Source organism: Labrus bergylta, chromosome 24, assembly GCF_963930695.1.
Source record: "Labrus bergylta chromosome 24, fLabBer1.1, whole genome shotgun sequence".
In the NCBI taxonomy this organism is placed as follows: domain Eukaryota; kingdom Metazoa; phylum Chordata; class Actinopteri; order Labriformes; family Labridae; genus Labrus; species Labrus bergylta.
This window is the reverse complement of record NC_089218.1, coordinates 8,037,280-8,063,430: the sequence shown is the minus strand read 5'-3', so window position 1 is coordinate 8,063,430 and position 26,151 is coordinate 8,037,280. Positions and strand designations below refer to the sequence as shown.

General features: G+C 41.1%; 1 protein-coding gene across 3 annotated transcripts; it reads right to left on the bottom strand.

The window, feature by feature from the left end:
- Positions 1 to 8,374: 8,374 nt before the first annotated feature.
- Positions 8,375 to 25,219, bottom strand: jam2a (junctional adhesion molecule 2a). Of its 3 annotated transcripts, none has more exons than XM_065951779.1 (11): positions 24,740 to 25,219; positions 17,970 to 18,035; positions 17,656 to 17,766; positions 16,450 to 16,599; positions 16,179 to 16,366; positions 15,961 to 16,063; positions 14,567 to 14,674; positions 14,378 to 14,393; positions 11,952 to 12,023; positions 10,274 to 10,307; positions 8,375 to 9,331 (listed from the first exon to the last, which is right to left on the bottom strand). In XM_065951779.1, exons 1-11 carry the CDS (start codon positions 24,786 to 24,788, stop codon positions 9,293 to 9,295), a joined length of 936 nt encoding a protein of 311 aa, XP_065807851.1. In that variant the 5' UTR covers positions 24,789 to 25,219; the 3' UTR covers positions 8,375 to 9,292. The 3 variants fall into 3 exon arrangements, with proteins under 3 accessions (XP_065807851.1, XP_065807852.1, XP_020497848.1); XM_065951780.1 differs by having other exon boundaries at positions 14,378 to 14,390; XM_020642192.3 differs by lacking the exon at positions 11,952 to 12,023 and having other exon boundaries at positions 14,378 to 14,390; positions 24,740 to 25,217.
- Positions 25,220 to 26,151: the final 932 nt, after the last annotated feature.

The following is a 26,151-nucleotide window of genomic DNA, read 5'->3' as shown; positions in this document are numbered from 1 at the left end:
TTGGTGAGTATTTTTCTTGGCTCTTGTGTTTATTTTAACAGTTTCAGTCACATATAGTCATATTCTTGATTTTCTTCGTAGGGCAAAATGTAAATGATGCTACAAACTTTTAAATTTTAATCTTAACACTCTTTGTTGTAGATGTAGAGATTCTTTTGACTTAATTAAATGATTGAAAATTAGTAATGTATCAGAATGGCTCATTTTACAATCCTAGCTGTAAATTACTTGTAGATGCAACCTGACATGAACTTTGAACCCTGATGTCTTTGTTTCTTATATTCCAGGTGTTTCCTCGCTGTGAACTCTGAAGAGTAGGATCTGTGCTGCAGCTGGAAGGATTTTCTTTAGGTTAAAGTTTACTTGTTAGCTGTTTTAGTTTTCTGTCATAGTTTGTTGTTTTTATCTTTAAGCTATAGATTTAGTCTAAAGTCTGTTTTCTTTAATTTTCATTTGCAGTTTTCTCTTAAAACAAAATAATTTTAAAGTCTTAATTTGTTTAATGTTTGTGTTGTCAGCATCTTTAATTCCTAATGGATGTTTTGTTGTAGTTGTTTCTTGTTTGTCACACAGCTGTGATATTTGTTTCCGTTTGGATATTTTTTATAACATTTGATAAATTTCCATTAGGAAACATGCTTACTGGGTAGATAACCACAGACAAGTTTCCTCTGAACAATGAAAGCTACTATAAATAAAACACACCTGGCAGATAACCAGAACATAATTACAGAAGTCACTGATGCAGAGTGGGCAGTAGTTTTATTACAATAAAATATTGAACAGCCATGACCTCTGTTTCTGTACATGTTGCATAAGCACAATACAATAAGGCGTCACAGGCGTCCCCATTGGGTAGGAGCTCAAAGCTTTCTTAATGTTGTTTTGTGTTCCAGGTTTAGGTCGTATAAATGTTTAGACTCAGTTATTTTAATCATTTCATCCTTGTTATAGTGGAGGAACATCAGGTGATTATAAAAATGTACTATTTCATTAAACACCTGATGTTCCTCCGTTCCAAAAAGGATGAAATGATTAAAATAACTGAGTCTAAACATCTATAAGACCTAAAACATAATAAAACAACATTAAGAAAGCTTTGAGTCTCCTACCTGAGCAGGAAGACGGCCACCGACGGGGGATCCTCCTGGAAGACGTCGACGGACTTCCTATTGGAGAAGAAAAACACATTTTAGTTCATCAAGTTAATAAAACTCAAAATGTTTGATTATACAACATTGTGATGACTGGAATAAACCTGAGTTTAATCATTCACTGTAAATTATCTGTGTTTAACTTCACTTTAAAGCTTTTGTATGAGACTGAAGCAAACTTAAATAAAAGTTTAAATGTAGAATATAATATAGAAACATTAAGTATAAGGTCTTAAGAAACATCTTTACCATACATTAACTGTCACAAGAACAAAGACTCTAATTAAAGTTAAAGGTTTAAAATAAATTAATCAGACTTTTGTTTCTTTGAGTTTGAATTAAACACAAAACTGGATTAAAAGCTTTTACTTTTAAATTAGATAAAGAAGTTTATTCATATTACTTTATCAAGATTAACATTTAATCTCTGAGCTCTGAACAGTAATGTTTAGAAAATCATTTTACCTCGGATTAACTCATTTACATATTAGTCAATAAACTTAAATTGAGGTTATTGTTTTATTTAAACTCTTCAATCTGATATTAGTTTAAATTATAAGTTTTGTTTTTAAAGTTTACTTTTACCCGGTGTTTAAACAATTAGTTTAACAGGAGAAAACAAGTTCAAAAGTGACCTTCATAATGTTGATAAATGTTATCATCATCTTACTTTGACGATGTTTCCTCTTAACAAACATTTAGCATGAGCATTAGCCCACGTGTTAGCATTAGCATACAGCCCCACGTGTTTCTATTTTGTGGCTTTTCACACAAAACTGAACTTTTAAAGACTCACTGAGTATCTAGACTTCATCTCTCCTTCCCCGGCTCCTTCTTCTTCCACCGCTTTGATCCACAGCCAGGCTGCCCGCGGTCCGCACCGCTTACCTGCTCGAAACAATGATTACACACCTGAGAACACCTGAACACACCTGGGCGTCATTACCGGAAGCTCCAACAGGAAGTGTCGCAGAAAGTTTCTATGGAAGAAACGAAAAAGTTATAAATAAGAGGACACATAAACAAGACTAAGTCAAAAATCAAATGTTTTATTGATAACAAATATTTATTAATGTAATTTACTTGTTTTTATGTTTTTTTAAAACTTTGAACTCTTGGTAACCAAGCAACATGAGAAAGTCAAACTCGGGTCACCATGGTAACTAACTGCATTCGTTAGCAGGGGACGAAGCTAACCTGTTTTCCGGTCTTTAGGACACTGACTGAATTGTTACTCACAGATAAATTCACTGCTGAATGATGTTTACCTCCAGTTTCTCTCTTCCTCTCCCTGTCGTTCTCCAAAGTGTCTAAGAAGCAGATAAATGAAGACACGGGATGAGTGAAAACTTTGTACTGAAGCTCCGAAGTTAGTTTGAGATACTAATGTGTAAAGATGGAGTTTAAAGGTGAAACTGCGCCCTCCTGTGGTCACTCTGTGAATTACTGCATTTGGAAGTTTTGTTTTTTTCACCTTTCTTGTTCTAGATACAAATTCAAACTGCTTTCTTTGTTTTATTTCTTTATAAATAAATGTGACTTGACTTAATCACAGATAACATATTTTTTTAATGCTTTTTTTAAATATATTTTATTATAAAGCAACTGTTTACTGCTTATGTTAATTAAAATCCATTGTCTGTTAATCACACATGCATGTTAGTCTCTCAAAGAATCTGAAGTGTAACTTCATTGATTGCATATTCTTGTGTACGTTGGAGCGTTTCACTACTGAGGAAGAAAGCAGATTGTGTTCCCATGACATATTAGGCAATATATTTTTCTTATTTTCTTATTAGAGGTAGATAATTAAAGACTACAATAAACAAGTTTCCTCAAAATCAAAGAAAACAGACAATGAAAGCTGTAAACTACTATAACTAAATAAAACACAGCTGGCAGATAAGGGTTTTTGTTTTGAATCCACGTCTTTTTAAGCCTTTTCTGCCTCGTAATTATCGGGCAAAAATATAAATTCTTTGACTTCCAAGTAGGGTGAATGTAATCACTCAAATGTGTCTAGAAGGTGACTGGTTACTGCACTGACCTGTATCTAACTTAAAAGTAGTGAGGGTTTTTACCACACCTCTAAGAGCAGATAAAATGATCATCAGAGTTCAACCACTGACGAAACAAAGACACTGAAAGAGAGAACAGAAAGAAGACTTGGATGAAATGAAGAAACTTCTCAGTTGACAGTTTTGGTCTCACTCCAAGTCTGCACTCAGAAAGAAGAAAAGAATTGATTTGCTTTCTTCAGAAGAAAAAAAAGAAAAGAGAGTGTTGCTTACAATCAGAGGACAGGTTATTCTGTCTTAGTCTGTCTTAGACAGACCCCTTTAAAAGACAGACTAAAGGGGTTTCACACTTGCAGAAAACTCCTGATATTTGAATTAAGAAACAACTTCAGACTCCTGTCCTTGGAAGTAATCCTTGTGCCCCTTTCTAAATGGGATGCTACTGGGTCTTAGTTTAGACTTGAGACAAAATATTTTGCATCCCTTTCACTGAAAACAAAGCTTCTAAAGTTAGCCTATGTCCTGCAGACACCAGGGTCTCCTCAAGAACAGCCACAGTGGTCGACCACCATGGATGGGAGCTTTCCATAGATTATCTGCTCTTTGTGGTTGAAGTACAGCATATTGATGAGCGACATTTCCCTTGGCCTTGTTCACCAGGTGAGCTAGAGGACTAACTCTGAGTCCGAGGATTGTGTGTTCGAACCTCACCTGGGTCCAGTGAATTTTCCAAATACACCTGGAGGAAATCCCAAAGTGTGAAGGGATTAGATTCTTAACTCTGAAGGCACCCATGGTGGAAGTGCTGAGAAACAAAGAAACATCATCACAATATTTTCAGGAATTGTGGACAATCAGCTCTGATCACAGTGAATGGAGAGGCCTGTTATTAACAGTCGTGATAGGATTACTAAATTACTCCACTTATTCATAATCTTTTAAGGTACTTGTACTTTACTTTTAGTATTTTCTGCTCCATTTATTTACGTGATAAAGTTCCCCATGATTATATAATGTACTAGGCTGCATATTGGCTTTACTTACATGAAAAATGCTGCATAAACGTTATATACATTCATTATGAATATGTGATGGCTAAAAATAACGACAGCTAAGTAGCACTAAAGTATATATTTTATTATGATTAAATGCTTTGTTGTGCTTCAAATGATCTACATGATATTGAAGGTTTTAACTCTTTGTGGCTTTAATGTAACTTCTACACTTTACAACCAGAGACTGTAAATATTACAATATAGCTCACCTGGAGGTGAACCAAGGTGAACAGGTCAGGTCTAATTAACCGCTGCATCATGCATTCATATCACACTGCTGCCCTCTGCTGGCACTGGGTTACAATTACATCCAACAGTCACTATAACAGAAATGTATCCTCTTTTTAACCTTTTTTTCCACCACATAAATGTGTCGAAAAATAGAAATAGTGCAGTTACTTCTGTATAGCATACAGTAGTATGATGTTTCCTCGCTCTGTGCTGTAGCTCCGAGGTAAAATGATTTTCTAAACATTTGATATTAAATGTTCATCTTGATAAAGTAATATGAATAGACTTTATTTATTTAATTTAAAAATGAAATCTCTTCATCCAGCCTTCTGTGTTTAATTTACTCAAAGAAACAGCAGTCTGATTCATTTATTATTTAAGTGCAGTAACCAACAACTAACCACCAGAGGGCGCCCTCTCTATATAAAGTGATAAAATGCATGTATTCTAAATTTTACAACTAACCACCAGAGGGAGCCCTCTCCATATAAAGTGATTTATAAGCGATAAAATGCACCTATACCTTTTAATTAGAGTCTTACTTATAACCATTCTGACTTACTTACTTACTTATAACCATTTAAAAAATGCATAAAAACAATTGTGAACAGCACTAGATTTAAAAAGTGACATTTAGATCCAGTAAAGCACGTTTTTTCTTGTAATCTCTGTGCAAAAGTTTGCAAATCCCCATGAAAGTTGAGTGGATGACTCGAGTTCGCAACTTTTGATCTACACGTGTGCTCAAGAAAGGAAGCTTACCAAAGAAAAGAGAGCAAGAAACATCTGTAGCGCCCATCTGGTCTAACTGATATATTCAAGCTCCCTTTACAAAGAGATGGAAAGACATGAGCTCAGAGTTGGGAGGGAAATGTCAATGTTAAAATGGTTATGTGAAATTTGAAATCAAGACCACTCGGACAGCATACAGTAAATGCAGCACACAGCTTAAAGTGTCGCCTGTCTGATGTCTTGCTTGCTACATTGAGAGGCTATGCATTGCATTCATCTTCTTCCCTTCATCAACCAGTAGTCCAACATCACAGAGTTCTCAAAACAAATAAGTTACATAGAAAAATAACAGAGAATTAAATACTTCAGTTTCAGAAAAATAGGTTTAACTGTCATTTTTTAAAATCTCTGTGGATGAGTTCAGTGCTGTCCCTTAAATATGTGTCACATGGGTGACTGAGACCTTTGATCATTTAGTCGAGGGCAGTCTCCATACAATACGTGAGCTCAAGTTCATGTGTCTAGAAAACTAAAATGACTAATTTCTGGTCATGCAGTTAAGTACATTTACATGTGTGACGGTGGAAAAGCAGGTTTCTGCTGCGTCGGGTGGATGGTGTTCGTAAAGGCTAGAGCAGGCTTAGAAAGCTAAGACTATGAGAGGCTGAGCTGTGAGCCCAAAACATGGATGAAGGAAGACCTGAAGCATACGATCAAATACTCTTCAGGGATGGTCAGAAATCCTTAAGAGCAGCCTTCCTGTTCTGGACGTTTACCTTTCAATACATTTTTAAAGGAGGTTTGGGACTGCAGCAGGCTAAACAAACGAGCTGCACTGAAAGTTTAGGAGGTGGAGATCACCAGTACATGGTGTGTAGGTGGTACAAATGTTCTTGTGAAGTTTTTGGACATTTATTAGTTCCTTTTTAACAAATGTAAAAGGCCAATTTAGACTCGAGAATGGATATTTTCCACTCCTTATATTGTGCAACAATATGTGACATTTATGCATCATTGTGTATATTAAGATATTAATTTGAATTTTACTCTAGACTCACCAGGGCCAAGTTGCGGCAGTGGGTTTCCCACTCACACCCTCTCCTGACTCTGAACACTTGCAATCCTAAGGCAGAGGAAATCAATCATGGTAGTTGACAACAACAACAACAACAACAACAACAACAACAACAACAACAACAACAGCAGCAGCAACGCAAATGTTAGAAAAAGTCAGTTTATTAATTTGTATGAATAAATTCAATTTGAATGCACAAATCACATACTTTGTATTTCTTTTTAAGATTGTCCCATTTTCTTTACCTGTAAAGGTGACACACTGCCAGCCAGGCCCATGGTCTCCAAAATAGTTCTTTATATTACAGAGAGAAAACAACAGAAAAGGGAAATCATGTTAACACAGGGTTATAAATTGACACACATCCCTCAAAAATAATAATTGATTTTGGATGCCCTATTTTGGATTTAAAAAAAAAAGAAAAGTCAACAGTTTGCATCCATGTGAAAGCATTTACTGGGTGTATTGTGGGCTTGAAATAGGATGAGGACTAATTATAGCCTTAAGTACAAGATGGTCAAATGGCGATAATATAGCCCATTGTTTTCCTTAATGTTTAATGAAATAAGGATTATAAAAATGTAGTATTTCATTAAACACCTGATGATCCTCCACTCCTAAAAGGATGAAGTCAAACGATTAAAATAACTGAGTCTAAACATCTTATAAGACCTAAAACCTGGAACACAATAAAACAACATTAAGAAAGCTTTGAGTCTCCTACCTGAGCAGGAAGACGGTCACCGACGGGGGATCCTCCTGGAAGACGTCAACAGAGTTCCTGTTGGAGAAGAAAAACACATTTTAGTTCATCAAGTTAATAAAACTCTGAAAATGTTTGATTATACAACATTGTGATGATTGGAATAAACCTGAGTTTCATCATTCACTGTAAATTATCTGTGTTTAACTTCACTTTAAGGCTTTTGGATGAGACTGAAGCAAACTTAAATTCAAAGTTTAAATGTAGAATATAATATAGAAACATTAAGTATAAGGTCTTAAGAAACATCTTTACCATACATTAACTGTCACAAGAACAAAAACTCTAATTAAAGTTAAAGGTTTAAAATAAATGCATTATATCGTTTATAAATCACTTTATATAGAGAGGGCGCCCTCTGGTGGTTAGTTGTTGGTTACTGCACTTAAATAATAAATGAATCAGACTGCTGTTTCTTTGAGTAAATTAAACACAGAAGGCTGAATGAAGAGCTTTTACTTTTTAAATTAATTAAAGAAGTCTAGTCATGTTGCTTTAACAAGACGAACATTTAATCTCTGAGCTCTGTGAACAATAATGTTTAGAAAATCATTTTACCTCGGATTAACTAATTTACATATTAGTCAATAAACTTAAATTTAGGTTATTGTTTTATTTCAACTCTTCAAACTAATATTAGTTTAAATTATAAGTTTTGTTTTATTAGATTGAATTCACCTGTCTATTCCTTATTTAAGACTGCACTCCCTTAAACTCATGTTTTCATCCTCATGAGGTGGCAGTTCAGCAATGGTAAGGTGGTTTTCACTCCTATTTTAGTTACCAGTTAGTCCATTTTAATTTGTCCTAAGCACTTTATTTATCTTTAATTCCTTTCAGAAAGTAATCTAATTTGACTTGTTTATTGGACTAATAGTATTTTATTTTGTCTTTAAGCGTGAATGTTTCAATCCCATGTGTCTTATGTTAACCTTATGATTCCCCTAACTTGGAAAGAAATAAACCTGTTACATAAAAATCAAGTCTTGTTGGATCCTGCATCCTGACCCGATGCGCCATGGTGATAGCACCTCAGATTTGAACCTTTCTTTACACTGAGTATCTAGACTTCATCTTTCCTTCCTCACCTGTATACCTCGCTGCAGTCCTCCAGAGTCAAACGGAACGTGCACCTATAATAAAACTACAAACTCATAAACAAAGCAAGACTATTGAAAATAAGCCTTCTCTCTCTCCATTGTATAAAAAAATGGAGATCATATGAAAATATTAACTGCGGATTTCCGCTGATTCTCAAAACCTCAGAAACGATGAGAGCCTTAAAGAGATACGTATTTACGCACATTGTGCTCTAGTTCTTATTTCAAGCCACAATAATAACAGCAGTTATTTGACTATAAAAACATTTTATTAATGATACGCCATTCAAATAAAACTCTGAACAATCCATTCACACACAGTTTGAAAGCAGACACTCCATTTTGAAAAAATCAAAAAACAGTACAATGACAAACAGTGGCACAAAAATATAAAGACAGAAAAAAGTAAGGCAAGTTCTTTACAAAAACTGTGATCCATAGATAAATATGACAGACAACTTAAAAAGGCACAAGGTATATACTGATATTGTATAATATAAAAAGACCATGCAGGCACATTAGGATGGAGGGGGATTGGTCTCAGTAGAATTGGCTTCCTGTTGTCTTGGTCTGTTCCAGATTATTACTAAGATCGTGGTGGATCCTGTGTGGCACTGCGGAAAGCTCGGGCCTCGGTGTTACATAAGACGAAACATTGGCATGTGGCAGAAGCTGAGGTAAACTGCATTTATGTTTGAGATTGAAAACATGGCTTTCTTGTGATGATTTCAAAGCAAATAAATTCCATTACATGAATCAGTCTTTGGTAAAAAAAAGAAAAGAAAATAAAGATACAAAGAACACAAAGGTAGTACAAAGATTGGCCTGCAGAGGGGACAACAGAGTCTGTAAAAAGCTCCACTGCTCCCTCAGATGATCACTTGGAATTTCCGCATCTGACCACCAGGGGGAAGTAGAGGGCCATCAGAGTGTATTTAAATCCCATGACAGCAGAAAATGACTAAAGGCGACCCACACGGCACAGCAAGAGAGTAAAAAAAAGAAGCCTTGCAAATTAGCTTGTCAAAACAGATCCCAAAATAGGAAGATTGAAAAGAGCAAATATTGGAAGTCCAAGAGCAGGAAGAACAAAAAAAGACATCAGAGTATCCAGTGTTGGCACCTTTCATGAGGGGGATGTGATCTCACAGGAAGGCCGGCTTCTCAGAGCATGAATGACTGCGTGTGTTTGAAATCCGTAGACTGTGGGACAAGGAGGAAAAAAAAACCTTTTAATGATGTTATACTGAACTTTTCTATCACCAACATTTTTAAAGGATCTGGAGTTGAAACTTCAAACGTGGACCAGATTTAACATCTTTTGGGTTCTAATAGGTACTGAAGATTTTTGAATTTGGTCCAGTAGGGTCGCTGCTGCTGGCAGCTGCAAGACTGGCTGCAACATAATCCCTGTTGACAAATGTGCCCTATCAAAGTACGCCCACCTAAAGTGCTTTCTTTCTGCCACTGATAGGCTCAGATTGATATTAAAACTGTTGGACGAGATTACAGGAAGGATCCCTACAAGATAGACCTTGTCGTTGAGGTGGAGTGCTTCTTTTTCTAACCAGAAACAGACGAGGCATCGCTCTACAAAAACAGTTCTACATCAGTTGAGATGCTGGTCTATAGCTGACTTATTGTGGCACTACTTTTCGTGTCAGATCAGACCTTACCCTTTAAAGTCACACAAACACACAAACTCACAGATTAAGGCAGCTGTACTCCAGCAGATCCCTTGTTATGCAAGGTAAAATGACTCATTTTGAAAATGAAGTCTGGTGGCTTTGAAGAGAGCAATAACAAAAGCTGTTTCTCTTTTGAAAAAAAAAGGGGTTGTAACCCGTTCAAAAAGCTCTACTTCTGTGTCAATCCTCTCTGTATTGTTGTCCCAAAGTCTTAATACCCATCTGAGCCCGTCAGTGACAAAAACAAGCACTTCACTTGGGCACACATTGGAGCAATTCCAAACCTTTCTGCACCTACTAGACATCTAGGCATCCAAATAAGTAGTGATAAGGGAAAAGGAAATACTGGAAATCCCCTTTAAGTCAGCACTTTGCTTATGTTTCCAGTCAGAGTCCAACATGTGAGGGACGGAGGGGAGATCCAGGGAGGATGAAGAGAATTTAAAAAGTCACTTACTTCTTGAGGCGGAGGGATGTAGTTGACATTGGACCTGAAAGACAAAGACATGGTAAGCGCATCGGACAGTTTGACATAGTCACAGGAGGAAGACACTCGGGGCGGACAGCTGTATCCTGACTCATTACTTGCCCCGCATAAATAATACACATCATACAAGGCAAACATCCCATTGGCTAAAGAAAGTCTGACTGTGACCTGGCAGTGACTGAGTGAGGGACTGTGTAAGAGCAGTTGAACGTAACAGTCCTATTCTGGCTGCTCAGTCAGCAGGTTATTGCTTCAGCTAAGCTAAAAGCTAATTTAAAGAAATCTGACTTTCATGAAGGTTTTTTTGTCCAGATTTTGATGATACTACTTCGAACCGGTCATTTTTGAGGACGTAGTTTGTGGCGCTGTTGAGCTGTTAAGCATTGTACAGACAGCCTGCCTTTACATATGCAACCCAACTCCAGGAGCATCATAAACTAAAGCCTGCAAAATGCCCATCAAGCTAAAGTTGCAATTGAACACAAGCTGCAGGAATGATGCATGAAACAGCGTCAGGATTATCAGATAAACTGGAGACTGAATGTACACAAAGTAAAGTCGACTCTGTACCCACACTCGCTGCTAGTCCTGAGCTAGCATGTCTCGAAGTTTAACCATAATCTCATAATTTCATATTTTGATAAACACACTTGACCATGAACCAAAAAGTCCCTGCAGCCTGACAGGAAATAAAGATTTCATAAACTTCTTCGAGCCCATTTCCTCTCCATTGAAAGTCCTTCTGCTTTAAGCTAATCATCTCCTCTAAGTCTTCTACTAACCCCGAGCTTCATATTTAAAGGAACGATACAAGATGTAGCCATCGTTTTTTAACTAACTGAGTGCATGAAGACAAACAGGCATACTTCAAATATGTTTTTCAATTCAATTCAATTCAATAAATCTATAAAAAAAAACATCTCTTCAATATTAAACTTAAACTAGCAGACGTTTAGCGTAGCTTAAAGACTTTAAATGGGGGAAACTGCTAACTTCCAGACGTCCAGATTTATTTATTTTTTTAAACACTACCATCTAGGGCCCGACCGAGATGAGGCAGATACCGATATTGAAAACAAAACATCAGACACCGATAAATTGGCTGATATCTTTCTTAGATCTATGATAAATCTTGAGGGATAGATTGATATACTTATACACATTTATTGTGCTTATCCCTCAAATGCAGTTATCGGAACACTTGTGGAAAAGATTTAAAATGAAGACAAGATCAACTGGAAGGTAACTTTATGTACACTGCCTGACACTTTGAAGAGTGATACTACTTGTTTTAATCCATATAGCGCCCTCTGCTGGTGAAAGAGAACTGCTAGTGTAATACGGTAAAGCTCAAAATAAAATGCTATTTGACTGGTGAATAAATCTAGTAGTATCGGCACATATCTGTGATAAAATTAGCCGATAACGATGATACGCTAATATGTCGACCTATATTATCGGTCGGGCTAATACCAACACCTACTGAGCTCACGTCACACTTTGTATTATCAATGTAAAAATTTGCTGTCAGCTCAACCAGGACCAACTTATCAAACCATTACTTTAAGCTCAGCATGACATCAACTTCACAATGGTGTTTTAACAGTCATTGTTTTTCCATGTCTGTCTGCCTATCAGTCACACTCACGTGTCCTCCGTTCTGTGCAGGGTTTGGCTGCTGATGTGAGACGCACCGTGACACTGGGAGATCCAAAATGACCTGCAGGGGTCAGTGTGTCGGTTTTAAAAAAGGGTCAACAGGAAGTGGGGGTCATGTCGTGCTTGGCACTGCACACCATGCTTGTCTGGACGGAGTGTGGGACGTTAAATCATCAACAAAGGTGTGCTTGAAAACAAGTTTCTGCTATTTCAAAGTCTGTGTATTATCTTATTCAAGGCATACAGTTTGAGAGTATGACTTTTACATTTAATGATTTCATTTTCAAATACCCTCTGCCTGCACTCAAACTGTCCCTGCTTGAACAGACATTTTCTCTTATGTGTTTGAATTTATCAAGGACGTAAAACCGACTGAATGCAGGGTGAGCAAGGAAACATCCTGAATAAAAAAAAAAAAAGAGGTAAAATGTTTGCTGTGCTAATCGGTTAAAGGTGCACTATGTAGTGAAATTTGATAGTTGGAGACATGTTCCTCTGAGGACAGTTTGTGTATAGAGTTCTGGACATATACTACAGAATCTGTACATTTCTCCATAGTGCACCTTTAAACCCTGTAGAGCCCCGCCTCCCTCTCTCTCTCTTTCTGCTAGCTGTCTCCTTTTTAACAGACTGTGTTACTTGTATCACCATGAACAAGTGGCAAACAAAGTGTCTGAGTACACACAGCCGGACACCTAGGACAGTTTGATGTCATTGCAGGTGTTGAAATTAAACTAAGAGGCGTGGATCAGACGCTGCAAAGCACAGTATACACAATGTCGTCGGTATTCAAAGACGAGCATGGACCTGATGGAAACGTTAGAAACAATGTTCAAGCACACCTTCATAAAGAATTCAACATTTCCTATATTAGCATCAAACGATGTACAGAGCAGACATGCAGCCAATCGGGGATGGAGCAGAGCTGAATGAAACGTTGGGCTAAGCAGGTCAGAGTGGTGAGCCAATCACATGCAGCAGTCAAACCCCCCCCCCCCCCCCCCCGCCTCCCCCGATGACCAACATCTAAATGCTTATGTGACTCTTCTCTAACTGCCTCTCTTTCAGGATGTATCACAGCTGAGGAAGTATTATCATGCCGAGTATTTATCTGCCTGTTCTGATTTATTCTCCTGTGGTTTCACTTTGTTGTCGGAGCTTCATTCTGTACGAGAGGCGCCGTCTAAATAAAGCTTCATAAAAACACTCTGGGTTTTTCCATATGCATGTTTGAAATAAACACTTTCGCAAAACAATTTTCTGATGCTTTCACTTCTGCTGTGGAGATAGAAATGACGACAGATTCTGTTCTTAATCAGGGTTGAAATAAAAATCATGGATGAAAAATTCAACGAGCGAAACATGTAACAAGACGAGTCGGTCTACTGCTGGAGGACACTTTGCCTAAAGAGAGGCCCTGTTTTAGTTTGTAAAATCTTAAATCTACACTTCAAAAAGGTCAAAGTCATCCTACTTTTTCACCACTAACATTAAGAGTAAGAAATCTGGACTCGTTTAGCTCGATACGTCGTCCATCTAAGCTCGTCTGCGTGGACATTTTTCTCTCCAAAGGGCAGAGAGCCTCATCTGAAATCTGCATCTCTACCACTGGTAAGTTGTGCATCAGATATCATGTCACATTGTCTTTGAGTCTTTGTGAAGAAGCCTGCTCTATAAATAGGGAGTTGACACTGACAGCTCCAGTTAGCTCAGTGGGATAAGCATCAGACTTTAACCTAGACAAAGAGCTTTTCGCATCAGCTTCAAGGAGAGCTCGGCGGTGACTCTCCATCAAAGTCTGCGTGGTAACAGGCCAGTAATCAAATAACATAGAGTCGAGCGAGTAAGGCCAGTCACGCCAGGTCATGCATTCCTGCCTCGACCGCCAAGTCAAGCGTCAAAACGGCCTCTCTGGTGTGATCGCAGGAGAGGGAAAATTGTGTGTGAAGACGCGGCACTCGCAGCAACATCTAACAAATCCAGCTCAGATTACTCCAAATAAAATGCTAACAGTTCATTCTTCCTCCTCGTTGCACCGATTATTCCCCCTGATGTATTTTTAGACCTCTCTGTCCACATTTTGACAAAACTCCAACAGATGTACGTCTGCCTGGAAGTGGCCATCGATTTCAGAAAAAAAAAAACAACAACCCATTCCCCGGTGGGATTGTGCATCTGTTGGCGCCAATCACCCAATGAGTAGAAACACAGGCGCTGCTGTAGCTCCAAAAAAAACACACACACACACACATATAGACACACACAGCCACAGCTGTCACTCTGTACAGTCCTGACTCAGCATACAGACACACAGCCTAAGTGCAATAACAACCTCCTCCCCCTCCCCCTCCCACAATCCTTTAGTTATTAGCTTGTTTGTTCACATCAATGTTAATGCAATCACAGAGCTCTTACCTTCCTCTGTGTCCTGCTGATGGATGAGACGGGGGACGAGCGTGGAAGAGAAAAGAGAGTCAATGTCAACTCTTTTGGACAGAATCAAAAAGCTAATTGATGCACTGTTCATGCGCGCAGACAGAGGCGCATCATTCAACTTTGTGGATACGAGTCAGCGAACGAGCGAAGTTAGGAGGAAGAACTCACGGCTGAAGAATCCGTTGCGGTGTAAGAGGTACCCGCCGCAGCCGCAGATCAGGATGACGAGGCAGACCACCACTACTGCAGCCACCACGGCGGAGACGTTGACATCCTCTGGAGAACCGAGGGACGAGATGATTCAGAAGTTAGTTTGCTTACATGAGGAAATGTACGACCTCCAAACAGCGGTAACCACTGAGTCTCCAAATACAAACATAGACTAGACCACGTTTCAATGCGGCTCCATCTGTTGCTTCTCCCTCGCTCTTAGAACATCAAAATTTATTAAGTGCTTAAAAACATCTGATAGCCATGAAGGGGGAATCCCACATTTTTAGACCTCTGCTCTACTTCTTTTTGTTGTCTGTATTTTGGGATGAAGACCTTTTTGGCCAATGAGTCCGATGCTTTTTTGAACGGCTGTGACATCACCAGACTTCATCGACAGATCAGACAGTAGGAGATGCTTATCGACCTCCGCCTCAATCACTTCAATTGTCTTGTCAGAAAGTATTACAAAATATTACGTTGTATCCAAACTAATTTCATGCTGCGATACAGACAAATTGCCATGGCAACAGTGGATAAGAAGCTCATGTGTTGTGCAGCGTCAAATTACTGCTTTTTTTATTTACTTCCTTTTTGAAGGTCTCAGAATGGAAAGCATTTTGACACTGCATATGATCATAGGAGTTGCTGGTCGACACCGCCCTAAATTGTCTTGTTTTCAAATGATATAATGTGTTTCATGAATAGCATGTAGAATATTAAAACACATTGGAGACCCCAGAGTTATTGACGAGGCGTCGGTAAATAAGACACTGCCACGTTCTGATTTTTTTCAGAGGAGTCTGGTGCCGTTGGGGAGAGCAAGGTTACAGCTTGTCACAACAAAGCGGTCTTAGATAAGACAGGTTTTTATTTTGTTCCATAACGTTGTCACACAGTTCTCAAAACAACGAGAGACTTTTAGTGGATGTGTTCTGATTGGTGCGTCTGACGCCAAGGGTTACATTTCAGCCAATCTCACGGCTGAAGTGATTTCCTGGAGCCGCTCCAAACCGATGAGTCATTTAGAAAGCCATATTATCAAAGGTTTAAAAATACCAGAATTCCCCAATTAACTAGAGTAGGTTCAATAATTCATTAATATACCGAAGACGTTTTAAAAAAAAAAACGGCACAACTGTATTTTAGTCCATGTCATTTTTTTTCCCCCTAAAATGGAAACAGAAGATCCTGAAATGCGACATCAGGTGTGTAAGATTTCAGAAGCAGGGTGAAACAAGTTTAGTGGGCTCTTCCTCTTCACTGCACTCCTGATTTTCTCCCGTACTGAAAGGTGTGGGCGAAGAGGCAGGAAGAAGTGTACAAGCACACATACACACACACGTACACACCTATGGTCATGCGCTTCCCCTCGCACATCTTTGGCGGTCCCACTCCGTTGGAAGCGAGGCAGCTGTATCGACCGGTGTCCTCTTTGGCTACAGATTTAAACTCCTGCAGGACAGACAGAGAGGAGCGTCTCTTATGATGTTGGCTGATGTAAGAAGTCGAGCTTGAAAGGAGGAGACAGTGTACACACTTCCTGTTATCCTTCTCTGCACACACTCACCAGTATTCCTATGCGTGCATTGATTAGATACGTGGCGTTGGTGTGTCGTGGCGGGTTGATTTGCTCGCCGTCCTTGTACCAGGAGTATGTGGCAGGTGGAATGCTCTGTTGGTCCCTACAACGCAGCTGCACCACTGAGCCCGTCACCGCCCCGCTTGGGATTTCACAGGACGGCGTGTGTGGAGGAACTGGAGGACAAGGTGTGGCAAGAATTTAGTAAAAAAAAAAGAAAAAATACAAGCCGACATCATCCATTCTCTTTGAGTCTTACCCAGGACTTTGAGTGTGACGTTGGTCTCGCCCAGTTTGACTGAGTCCAGAGACGCACTGATCTCACAACGGTACTCCCCAGCGTCGTCCTGGGTCACCCTTTGTAGCGTCACCGTGGCCCCGTCGATGGAGGCCCGGCCCTCAAAGGGACCTAACAGAACAGACAGAAGACAATGGAGATGAAATGTCTTGGACTGCATGTTTAAATCCATCACTTCCATGACTTGACAACTCAAAATAAGAAAGTACATTCGAGATTGTATGACAATAAAGAAAGCAGCCATCACTGTTATTTCTAAATTTGGATGAAATGGCAATGTGAAAGTATTTGCTCAAAGGGAATTACATTTTTGCGTGACTTTGCAGCTTCTCTTGGCTTTGCAGAGCACTAAAGAAAGTTGTTAAGCAGTCTGGCCAGTAACCTCATTACTTTGATTTCACCTCACTGCTCTCTAAGGCTTTGTTTTCAGCATAGAAGACGGCTTCTTGTATCGCAGTTTGCATCAAGGTCCAGAATGGAGCTCCAAAATACTGCAATATCTTAAATGGCCTCTAGAGGCTGGCTCCAAATGTGATTGGAGGGCATTCCACATATTGGAAACACTCCCTCGAACTACCTCTGAGTCAGTGTAGGAACAGGCGAAGAGCTGGAGCTCGGGCAGGCCTACAGCCTCCTGACAACCAGCTACAACACCCCAGCTTCACCCTGTTGTCCAAACTTGGTCTTACTCCAACAACAAACAAGATGGCAGCATCCAAAATGAAACTGGAGGTTAGCAGTAGGTTACAACGCGCTTTGGAGCACGCTGCTACAGCAGATCGGTTTCCTCAGATGCCCCACAGCGATTATTCAGCAAGTAAGCTGGTTTTCCCTTCATGAACTTACTTGTACTTTTTTCTGGAGTCTCTTTTCTAAGAAGTCCCCCGTGCAACCTTTTAAACATTCAGCATTAGCCACATGATGAGGAGGGGGGGGGCGGAGTCAGACGTTTCAAAGCCGTGACGTGTGTGAAAAAGAGTATGGAGCTAACTCCCTGACAAGAAGAATTATTATTTATTCCACGTGTTGACTGGGCTGGAATATCTCTCACAGAACATCAATCAATCCTGTCTCAGGATACACACATCTTATAATATCTGCAAGCTGAGTACATCAAACGCCCTGTTTGACACCCGGGGGAGAAACAGCAACAGGCCGCTGTCTCACCTTTAAATTGTCCCTCAAAGTAGACAAAAGAAACATCTTTCCCCTTCTTCTTCCACTCGATGCGCGGGTTCTGGTCTCGCTCTGTGCGGAACATGCAGGAGAGCACCGCATCTGAGAGAGAGAGAGAGAGAGAGAGAGAGAGAAACACAACCAGTGAGATATTTATGGCCGGAGCTTTCAATCAGCAGCATTTTTAACTGCTGGGGTCTATTTATAGCTTTATGGTTTATTCTGAGAAAACGTGATGAATCAGTTACTCGACTGCGACTGGAAGCAGCCGAGATGTTGAGCTGTCTTTTTTTGTCCTGGCTCACCTGAGAACTCTCGGACCTCCACCTTGTGTTTGTTGGACGACACTGTGACGGGAGAAGAGGGGGAACCTGGTGGAGGGAGGTGGGGGGGAGGAGAAAGAGACGGGGAGATAAGGGAAAGAAAAAAAAAAGAGAGGGGTGAGAGCAGTTCAGGAAGCAATATCGCTTGTCATCCATTAGGGGGCAAGGTGAATTGGGTAAAGTGCTCCACATTGCCCGCCAACTACAAGAGGAGAATATTTAATGGCTGCCTTTGGTCCCTCTTGCTCTACTGTCTGAGGCAAACACAGCAGCCGGGAGTCTTTTCACAGGACATTTGAGGTAAGAGAAGGATTACTCCTCCACACTAATCCTGCCAGGTTAAGAAGCAGCCCGCCGCATGTTTATTTAAGCGCAGGTTACAACAAGGTCAGCAGGCATCTCACTGGTGTTTGGTCCAGATTAACCCCAGGCATTAGAAAGAGGGAGATGGTGCTTCTCTTTGTTTGTGTGTCACTGATACCCTTCAACCAAACAGGAAGAAGAAGCAGGAGCTGCCTTTCCTGTGCACTGATTGGTTAGCGGTGGATGATTACTGTCAGGTCATCCTGTTGTTAAGTACAGGTTGAATGTGACGGGGGGGGGGGGTGTTAGCTGAAGGAGAAGCACGGCACTGCACGGAAAAGCCATCTTGGATTTGTTCGCTTGTATTGTGCTCGTTTCAAAGCTCTGTTGCAGGCTGCTTAAGTACAGTTTGAAGAGGCTGCTCCGGGAAAGAAATCACGCCATGCTTTTTGCTTTGGATTGGATGTTATCAAGCGGGCTCTGTCCCATGCCCTCTCACACACAAGTGAAGGACAAACACTTCGCCTGTATGATCAAAGAATCCGTAGAAACACACATTTTTCTTCATTAGAGAAAAAGAGTCTGGAAAACCCAGCAAACAATTCCCCATACTTCTTTCCTTTGTTCACATATTTCCGACTGGAAGCATATTTCGTTCTCTTCCATCCTGCATGTGAACCTTGATAGAAACATGCCCACGGTAAGAACAGCTAACAGTCTTTGCTCCTTGCATGAAAGCCGGGGAGAAAAAAAAAAACATCTCCCAGAAGTCTGCAAGACGGGAGAAAGGATTTAAGACTGAAGGCTTTGCTTTTTTTTTTTTTGCAAATTACATAATAAATATAGAACGGGCCTCAGGGGTTCTTTCCTCTGAACATTAAGGGCTATGAAAAACTTCTAACAAACTTCAATTTTTCTTAAGCGTCAGTTAGATTTCACCTCCATTTATCCTTGAAACCAAACGCACAACTCGCCCCCTCCAACACACGTTTACTTTTCCTGTCATTGTTTCTGCAATATGTAACTTAAAAAACTGAAATTAGACAGCTGTCCAGCTTCCTGTTTGTCAGTCAGTTCCTGTGTGAGCTCATTGTTGCTGGATTACTATCGGTCGTTTCCCGTGCAAAGGGAGGGGTGACGAGTAAAGAATGGAGGGCGATTTGAGACAAAAAACAGGAAGGGTGAATAAAACCCAGGAAGTTGGCCATTTTAGCTGGATATGAAAAACGAGAAAAGCATTTCAACGCAGAGGCAAAGGTTTCCCTCTATCAGATTTCCACAACAACAGCTATTTTTAAACAAGCTTCTTAAATAAACAACAGCCTATACAAAAATAATGTCGTCTGCAAAATGCAGCACAACGGAAACACTCAAGTTTTTAAAAGCCTCTCCTGAAGTTGGCTCAACTCACACCAGCCTTGAGCTCAAACTTTGAGCTAAGCGAATTAAAACTGCACACTCTCCCTGCAGACGCTGCGTCGAGGATTCGCCTCGCCATGCGTTGACTTGCGGCAGTGAAACAAGATTATCATTGTAGCCTTGGCTCGTGCACCTTGACACCAGCTGTGGAGCATTGTGTCACTGAAGGAGGAACAAGTGCAGGGAGGGAGATACAATGAGATTAAAAAAAAGGACGGCGAGGAGCGACAAAGGAGAGATGAGCAGCTCTAAGAATAGAATACAAATGAAGTGGAGACGAAGACGAGGAGGAGGAGTATGGGAGCGGGTGGAGGTTAGTTGGTGGTGTGGTGGAGGGAACCAGAGACTCGCAGAAGCATGAATAAAAGAGAGAGCGGGATTGAAGGCGAGGGAGATACTCTCAGACAGTGGGGACTGTGAATGGGAGAAGCTCTTGTCACATAGTGTGAGACCAGGCCTGCCGCCACCTTGAAGGGTGTCTCTTTGAGGAAAGAGAGATGTAGGAGGGTTGACAACATGCCCGCACTTCATCGCTGCCTTGACTGACACACTTACACGCACACACGGCCAAAAAAGAGCAAAGAGGCTTTAGCGATGTGAGCTCCCGCTGCCCGAGTGTCGTGCTTCAGCGCGAGCTCTGCTACTACAGGACTGTCATCTTCAATGGCCTCAATTAACCACAAAGGCGTTCAGGCAGACAATGAACACATGGCTTGTTCAGATCGTTTCACAACTGCATGGTGGGTAGTGTTAACACGGTGTAGGACTCTGAATAAAAAGCCATGTTGTCCAAGAAGTCTTTGAGAAATGTTGAGACATGTTTACAGATAAATCTCTGCAAGCATGCAGGAATTTACCCACTTTGCTCTCGATGTCACTTTGGATTTTCTTCACACGGAGCACAGGAGGGTTTTTTTTGGCTGTATTGCCCAGTAATTACACAGATTTAAAACAGCTTTTAGCACCAAATGAAATATGCACAACGCCGAGAATTCAAATGTATTCCAACAAGATGACGCGCGAAAGGCTGGAATAATGGTTCTAACGAAAGAGGTCAAGAAAAGGGGTGTATTGGGTCCATCCATTGTCTTCGGTTTATCCAGGTTGGGTTTTAGTCACAGCATGCTAAGCAACGTAATCCGGCAATGTTTTCCATCTCCTCCCATGAGAGTCCCCAGGCCAGATGCAAATTCCCTACAGCAAGTCCTACATCTACCCTAGGGTTTTACTTCCAGTTCAACGTACCTGAAAACCTCCAAATGGGGGCATCAAACCACCTCAACTTCCTCTTCACCAAGCCAAAGAGCAGCAGCTCTGCTCCGAGCTACTTCCAAATATCTGCGCTCCCCACCCTGCTGATCAGTACAACTCCCAAATCTGATCAATTCATTATGTGGAGCAGACTGTTAAGCTGATAGGCTGATCTAACGACTGTTGGCAGGTGGGTTTGTAATGCAAGACAAAATAATCATTGGTATTTAAATAAAAGAGATGAAAGGGAAAGAAAGATATAGAGATGGTAGCCATAACGTCCCAGATTTCAAGCCTTAATTCAGTCTTGCAAAAGTAGATTTTATTTTACATAAATCAGCATAATCTAGCCCGGGAGTTAGAATTACTTCAACCTATTATTTAGAGTAAGGCAAGCAATACCCAGCTGATGGTAACTGAGGGTCTGCATACAGTGGCAACATTAGCTGATGACGGTTCAGCCTCCAGGACAACAAAGAGGCAAAGTGTTGTTTCTGGCCTTCAGGTATCAGGTCAAATCTCATCGTTCATTTAATTGGTCAAGTCCAGCTAGGAACATGAAGCATCATATGCAGATATCTGTTCTAGAAAATATGAGTCGTTTGGGAGTTATGGTTAAAATGAGTTCCCCACTGGGAAATCATTAATAGTAACCTCTGCTCAATTTCAGAACAACGACTCCAAATTAAGAAAAAATGTTGACAAAATGATCAGGTTTGCACCATAAGTAAGAGCCAGGATGACTTAAATTCAAGGACTGGACTCATCCATCCAAGGAACACACAAAATGGGAGGAAAACAAAAGCTACATTGTAGTTTGACAAAAGCATTCTAGCTAATTTTCACCCTCAACACAGACGGCCGCAGAGCCGGACTAGCACCAACATTTTGTCTGTCGCTTTATATTTGCTGCAGTTTGCACCAGATTTGGATAAAAGTTGGTAGTGCAGACCAGTTAGCTAAAACTTTTGGATGATTATTTTGGGGCTTTTATTGAAAGGACAGGGTGGTAGACAGAGTCAGAGAAAGGGATGAGAGAGTAAGGGATAACATGGGGTGAATGAAGGGTGGGAACTGAACAAGGGGCAACTTAACAATTAGCTAAACCGGCGCCCCCAATGAGCAATACTGGAGCCAGATTTCCAACATCATCTGGACTGGCTCATTCGACTTGACGACTGTTGAACCGACCATTTCCATCAACCTGTGAAGCTGGAAAGTTCACAAATATAGCAACTGAAATGGGATCATCAGTCGGAAACAAAGACTTGGTACTCGGTACTTTGGCCAGTTTGACTCTTTGCTACTTAGGACCAATCATGAGTTGAATCAGGTTCATGACTTGCTGCCAAACTTGGTGTAGTTAATTGATTAGGGGCTGAGAATCAGTTGCAGCTAGCGGCACCTGATTGGGCCAATTGCAGCACTGCAAATTAGCTGCGTGACATCTCAGGAACCAGGCCAGCCAACAGGTATGTCAGACTTCTGTTGAGCATCTTTGGACACCGAAGCAGGTAGTAGAATCGGTGGCCTAATCAGGTCGCAAGCTTTAGTGTGATTAGAACTTTATCTCCAAAAAGATCATTTCATCGAGCCTTAATGAAAACTGAAATGAGCGTCAGGAAGCTGCTCCTATAGACTCTTTTCAACAGTGAAGTTTTCATGTGCTTTGAAGCAGCAGGTCTCTGATGTTCCTCCAATATGGCATCAGATAATGCCACTGTAATTAAAACGCTTTTGCTATGGGGGTTTTTTTTGGCTTGGAAGCAAAAAAACATCCAAACAAAAGGCGTCAAACACAATCAAGCTCATGCACACACACATAATGTGTGTGTTGTATTAACATCAACCAAACAGTGCGACAGCTCAAACTCACTGAGGGACAGCCACCCTCTTGCTTGGGCAAAAATAGAAAGATGGCACGCTCGCTCCTTGGCACGCAGCTTTCCTCTCATTACGAGGGTCCGCACAGAGCGTTACGGAGACCGGGGTGGGTGTTGCCAGGGCTGTGGCGAGGTCAAAAGCATGGCGCAGTAATAATTAAGGCACTTATTTAAATGAACAGGGAACAAATGAGGGAGGAAGGGAGACGGACCCATAGGACGTATCCTGTCCTGTGTGATATAGATAAGGTGAATGTGGACGGTGCACACGTTTCAAGGCTGAGGGGGTAAGGGGGAGGGTTTCTGTGTGTGTGTGTGTGTGTGTGTGTGTTCTCTATTGAACAAAGCCTCTCTGTATGACTGTGAGCAACAGCTGTCTCAGTCAGGCCGGGTGAGTGTGAGTGTGTGCAAGGTTGAGATGGGGGATGTTTGAGTCTCTCGCCACAGCGACCCACCCAAAACATTTCCCCCTGGATTACGTCAACAATACACACTCAACAACAACTCATCAGAGATTTGACGCCCGCTCTGCTAAAAAAAAAAAACGGTGACGTCTATCTGCAGTGCATCAAAATGAGTGACGTGTGTCAGGTTGTCCACAGCGGGACGGGACACACACACACACACACACACCTCTGTGAACTCGTGACCTGTCAGGCTGACAGGTGGCAAAGTGTGGACAACACAGAGTAAAACGTGCGTCACTCACTCTCACTGTCTCGTCACATAAATCTCAAACTGCCACTTTTTCCCTGGAGCGTGTAAACTGCTTTTTTTTTCTCTCTCTCCCTGCATGTCAAACAGGAAAAGAAAGAAGCAAATAAAAAAAAGCAAATTTCCACACGCATATTTTTCAGGTTTGTTCCCAAATAAGCTCGTCAAAATGTTCAATACTTTGATACTTTAGTACGGACTAGTAACTTAAAAAAAAAAACTCAGCTCTTCAGTCACATTATAAACTCAAAGACAGAAAGCAGTGACTTAACTGCACAAATACTTTGGCAACATCTCCAAGAGTCTACAGGAGTTTGCCTGCAGTTGTTGGTCGTTAAAAACAAGATATTACCCAATATTGGATGCTTAGGACATCTATTTCAGTTGCCACGGTAACAGCGTTATCAATGTCATTTGATTTTAACTAGGATCACTTCAAAGTCATAAAAATAAATAAAGATCTGGCGTAGTGACAACCCTGGTCCAAACATCCCCTGCAAGGAGAACACCTCATCGCTAGGACAAACAGTTTGAAATGTCTGGTGATAATCCAATCTCTGATCTCATGCACAGAAATGCCACCTCTTCTGCCAAAATGTGTGCCCACCCGCCCGCCAGCATGCCGCCCACACCCTCGGGTGGCAAAGGGCCAAGGGCAACTTTAGGGCCAACTTGTAGGAACCCAGCCTGGCTGCCTCGTCACCTTTGCCCACTCTCACAGTGGGGGCTTTAACCACACCGGAGGAGTGCAGAATAACAACAATAATACAGAAAAATATGGATTTCTCTACTGTTATAAAAAAAGTGTCAATGCAAAGCCATGTTGGTATTTGACTATTGCTCCAAAAATGAGTGAAAGTCGAAATAAAAATGAACTGATTGAAACTCTTCACTGGATAGAACCCGTTTTTTTTTTTTTTTTTTTTTTAACACAAAGATAAAAGTGCTTCTCCACTTGTCCCGAGCTCAAAATAATTTGATTTCTGTGCACAGAAGTGATCCCAGGACAAGCACGGACAACTACCGTAAAACAAATCAATCGAAATAAAAAAAAAAGTAAGAAGATCAAATAAAATACTCTAAAGCTGCTTGACCTACTATTTCCAGAGCTTTATCTCGTGCAGAAACACAAACAGAGAAACACAGTCGCTCGCAGTGAAAGAAGAGTTTGCATGCACTTACATTGCATCAGTAAAATGACAATAGGAAGATACAGGGACGTCCCCTCCATGTTCGTCCACAACTCCGGCTTCTCTTCCCTGGACGGAGCGAGGAGGCAGATCCCGAGCCTCAGCTTTCTTCTCGCACTTGTTCGCAACTCTCCAATAATTCATCCAGCTTTCAGGGAATAAACTGTTCTCCAAGTGAGGAGGGGGGGGGGGGAGGGGAGAGAGGACGCGAGCGGACCGGACCGTCGCGGAACAGCGCGGTGCGGGTGCTGCTGGCAAAGCGAGCGGAAGAGCGAGACGCGCCTCTGGGGCTGATCGCTGAGAGACGCCGGTGTTCCTGGATGAGAGGTGTATGTGGGATCACTGTGAAAGACGCGGTCTGAACATCCTGTCTCCTCCTGTTGTGCGGTTTCGGCGCTGGTTGTGGTGGAGATTGAGGTGGAGGGAGGGCGGGGTGACGAGCAGAGCGGCGGAGCGCCGAGAGCGCAGCGCCGTGTCCAAGACGCGCATTGCACTGCCAACTGTTCACTGAACGGGAGGCAACTGGGTATGGCATCAAGGTGTGGCCCCCATACCTCAGCCTGAAGGGACCCTGTTTGACCTCAGAGTTCGTTTTTCTCTCTTAAAACGGACAAAGACTGAGTTCACAGACTGATTTTAGGGATATTTGAAAGTGCAGAGGAGGATTTATTTTTTTGTGACTCTTTGAGAATGATGTCCAAATGTTGCTGGTAAAGTCGAAATAGTCAGAAAAAAATTGATTTTTCGATATATTCATCATAATAAATGAAAACAAAATCAGAGGATAAATATTGTTTTAATTAGAGGGGGGAGATTTTGAGAAACATGCTGAAATCTCCCTCCTCTAATTGGTTATTTTTGGTAAACCTGGCACTGTAAGTTTACCTTTATTCTCAAACACATTGACGATATAAGCTCCTCAAATAACGATTTCAATTCTCTTGGTTCACAGTTTATCGACTTCATCATCGACTAATCGTCATAACTCGATATTTAGACTTAAGTCTGGACATCACCTGAAACTTTTCCCGCCCTTTCCCCCCCCTCTATGTCAGGGTCAACTACTCTTCCATATAAATGTCCACCCAAGCACACAGTCTGATTACGTCTTTTTTCCTAGAAATAAATATTGAAGTCTTCTCTCTGTCATTAAGTCCAAGTTTGAAACACAGTCATCTTTACATTGCACTCCTAACCTACACGGTTTATATCACCACAACTTTGAATCCACTGCATTGCAATATTTCTGGTGTCTTATAATATTTTGTTTTTCACATTTTTACCTTCTACATCTTGGCCGAGCTGACACCGTCGCTCGCAGCAGTACTTGTTCACTCTCTGCTGTACACATTCACACCTGTGCTGGGAGACGCTCCAACACCACCTCAGCTTTGTACCACCGGC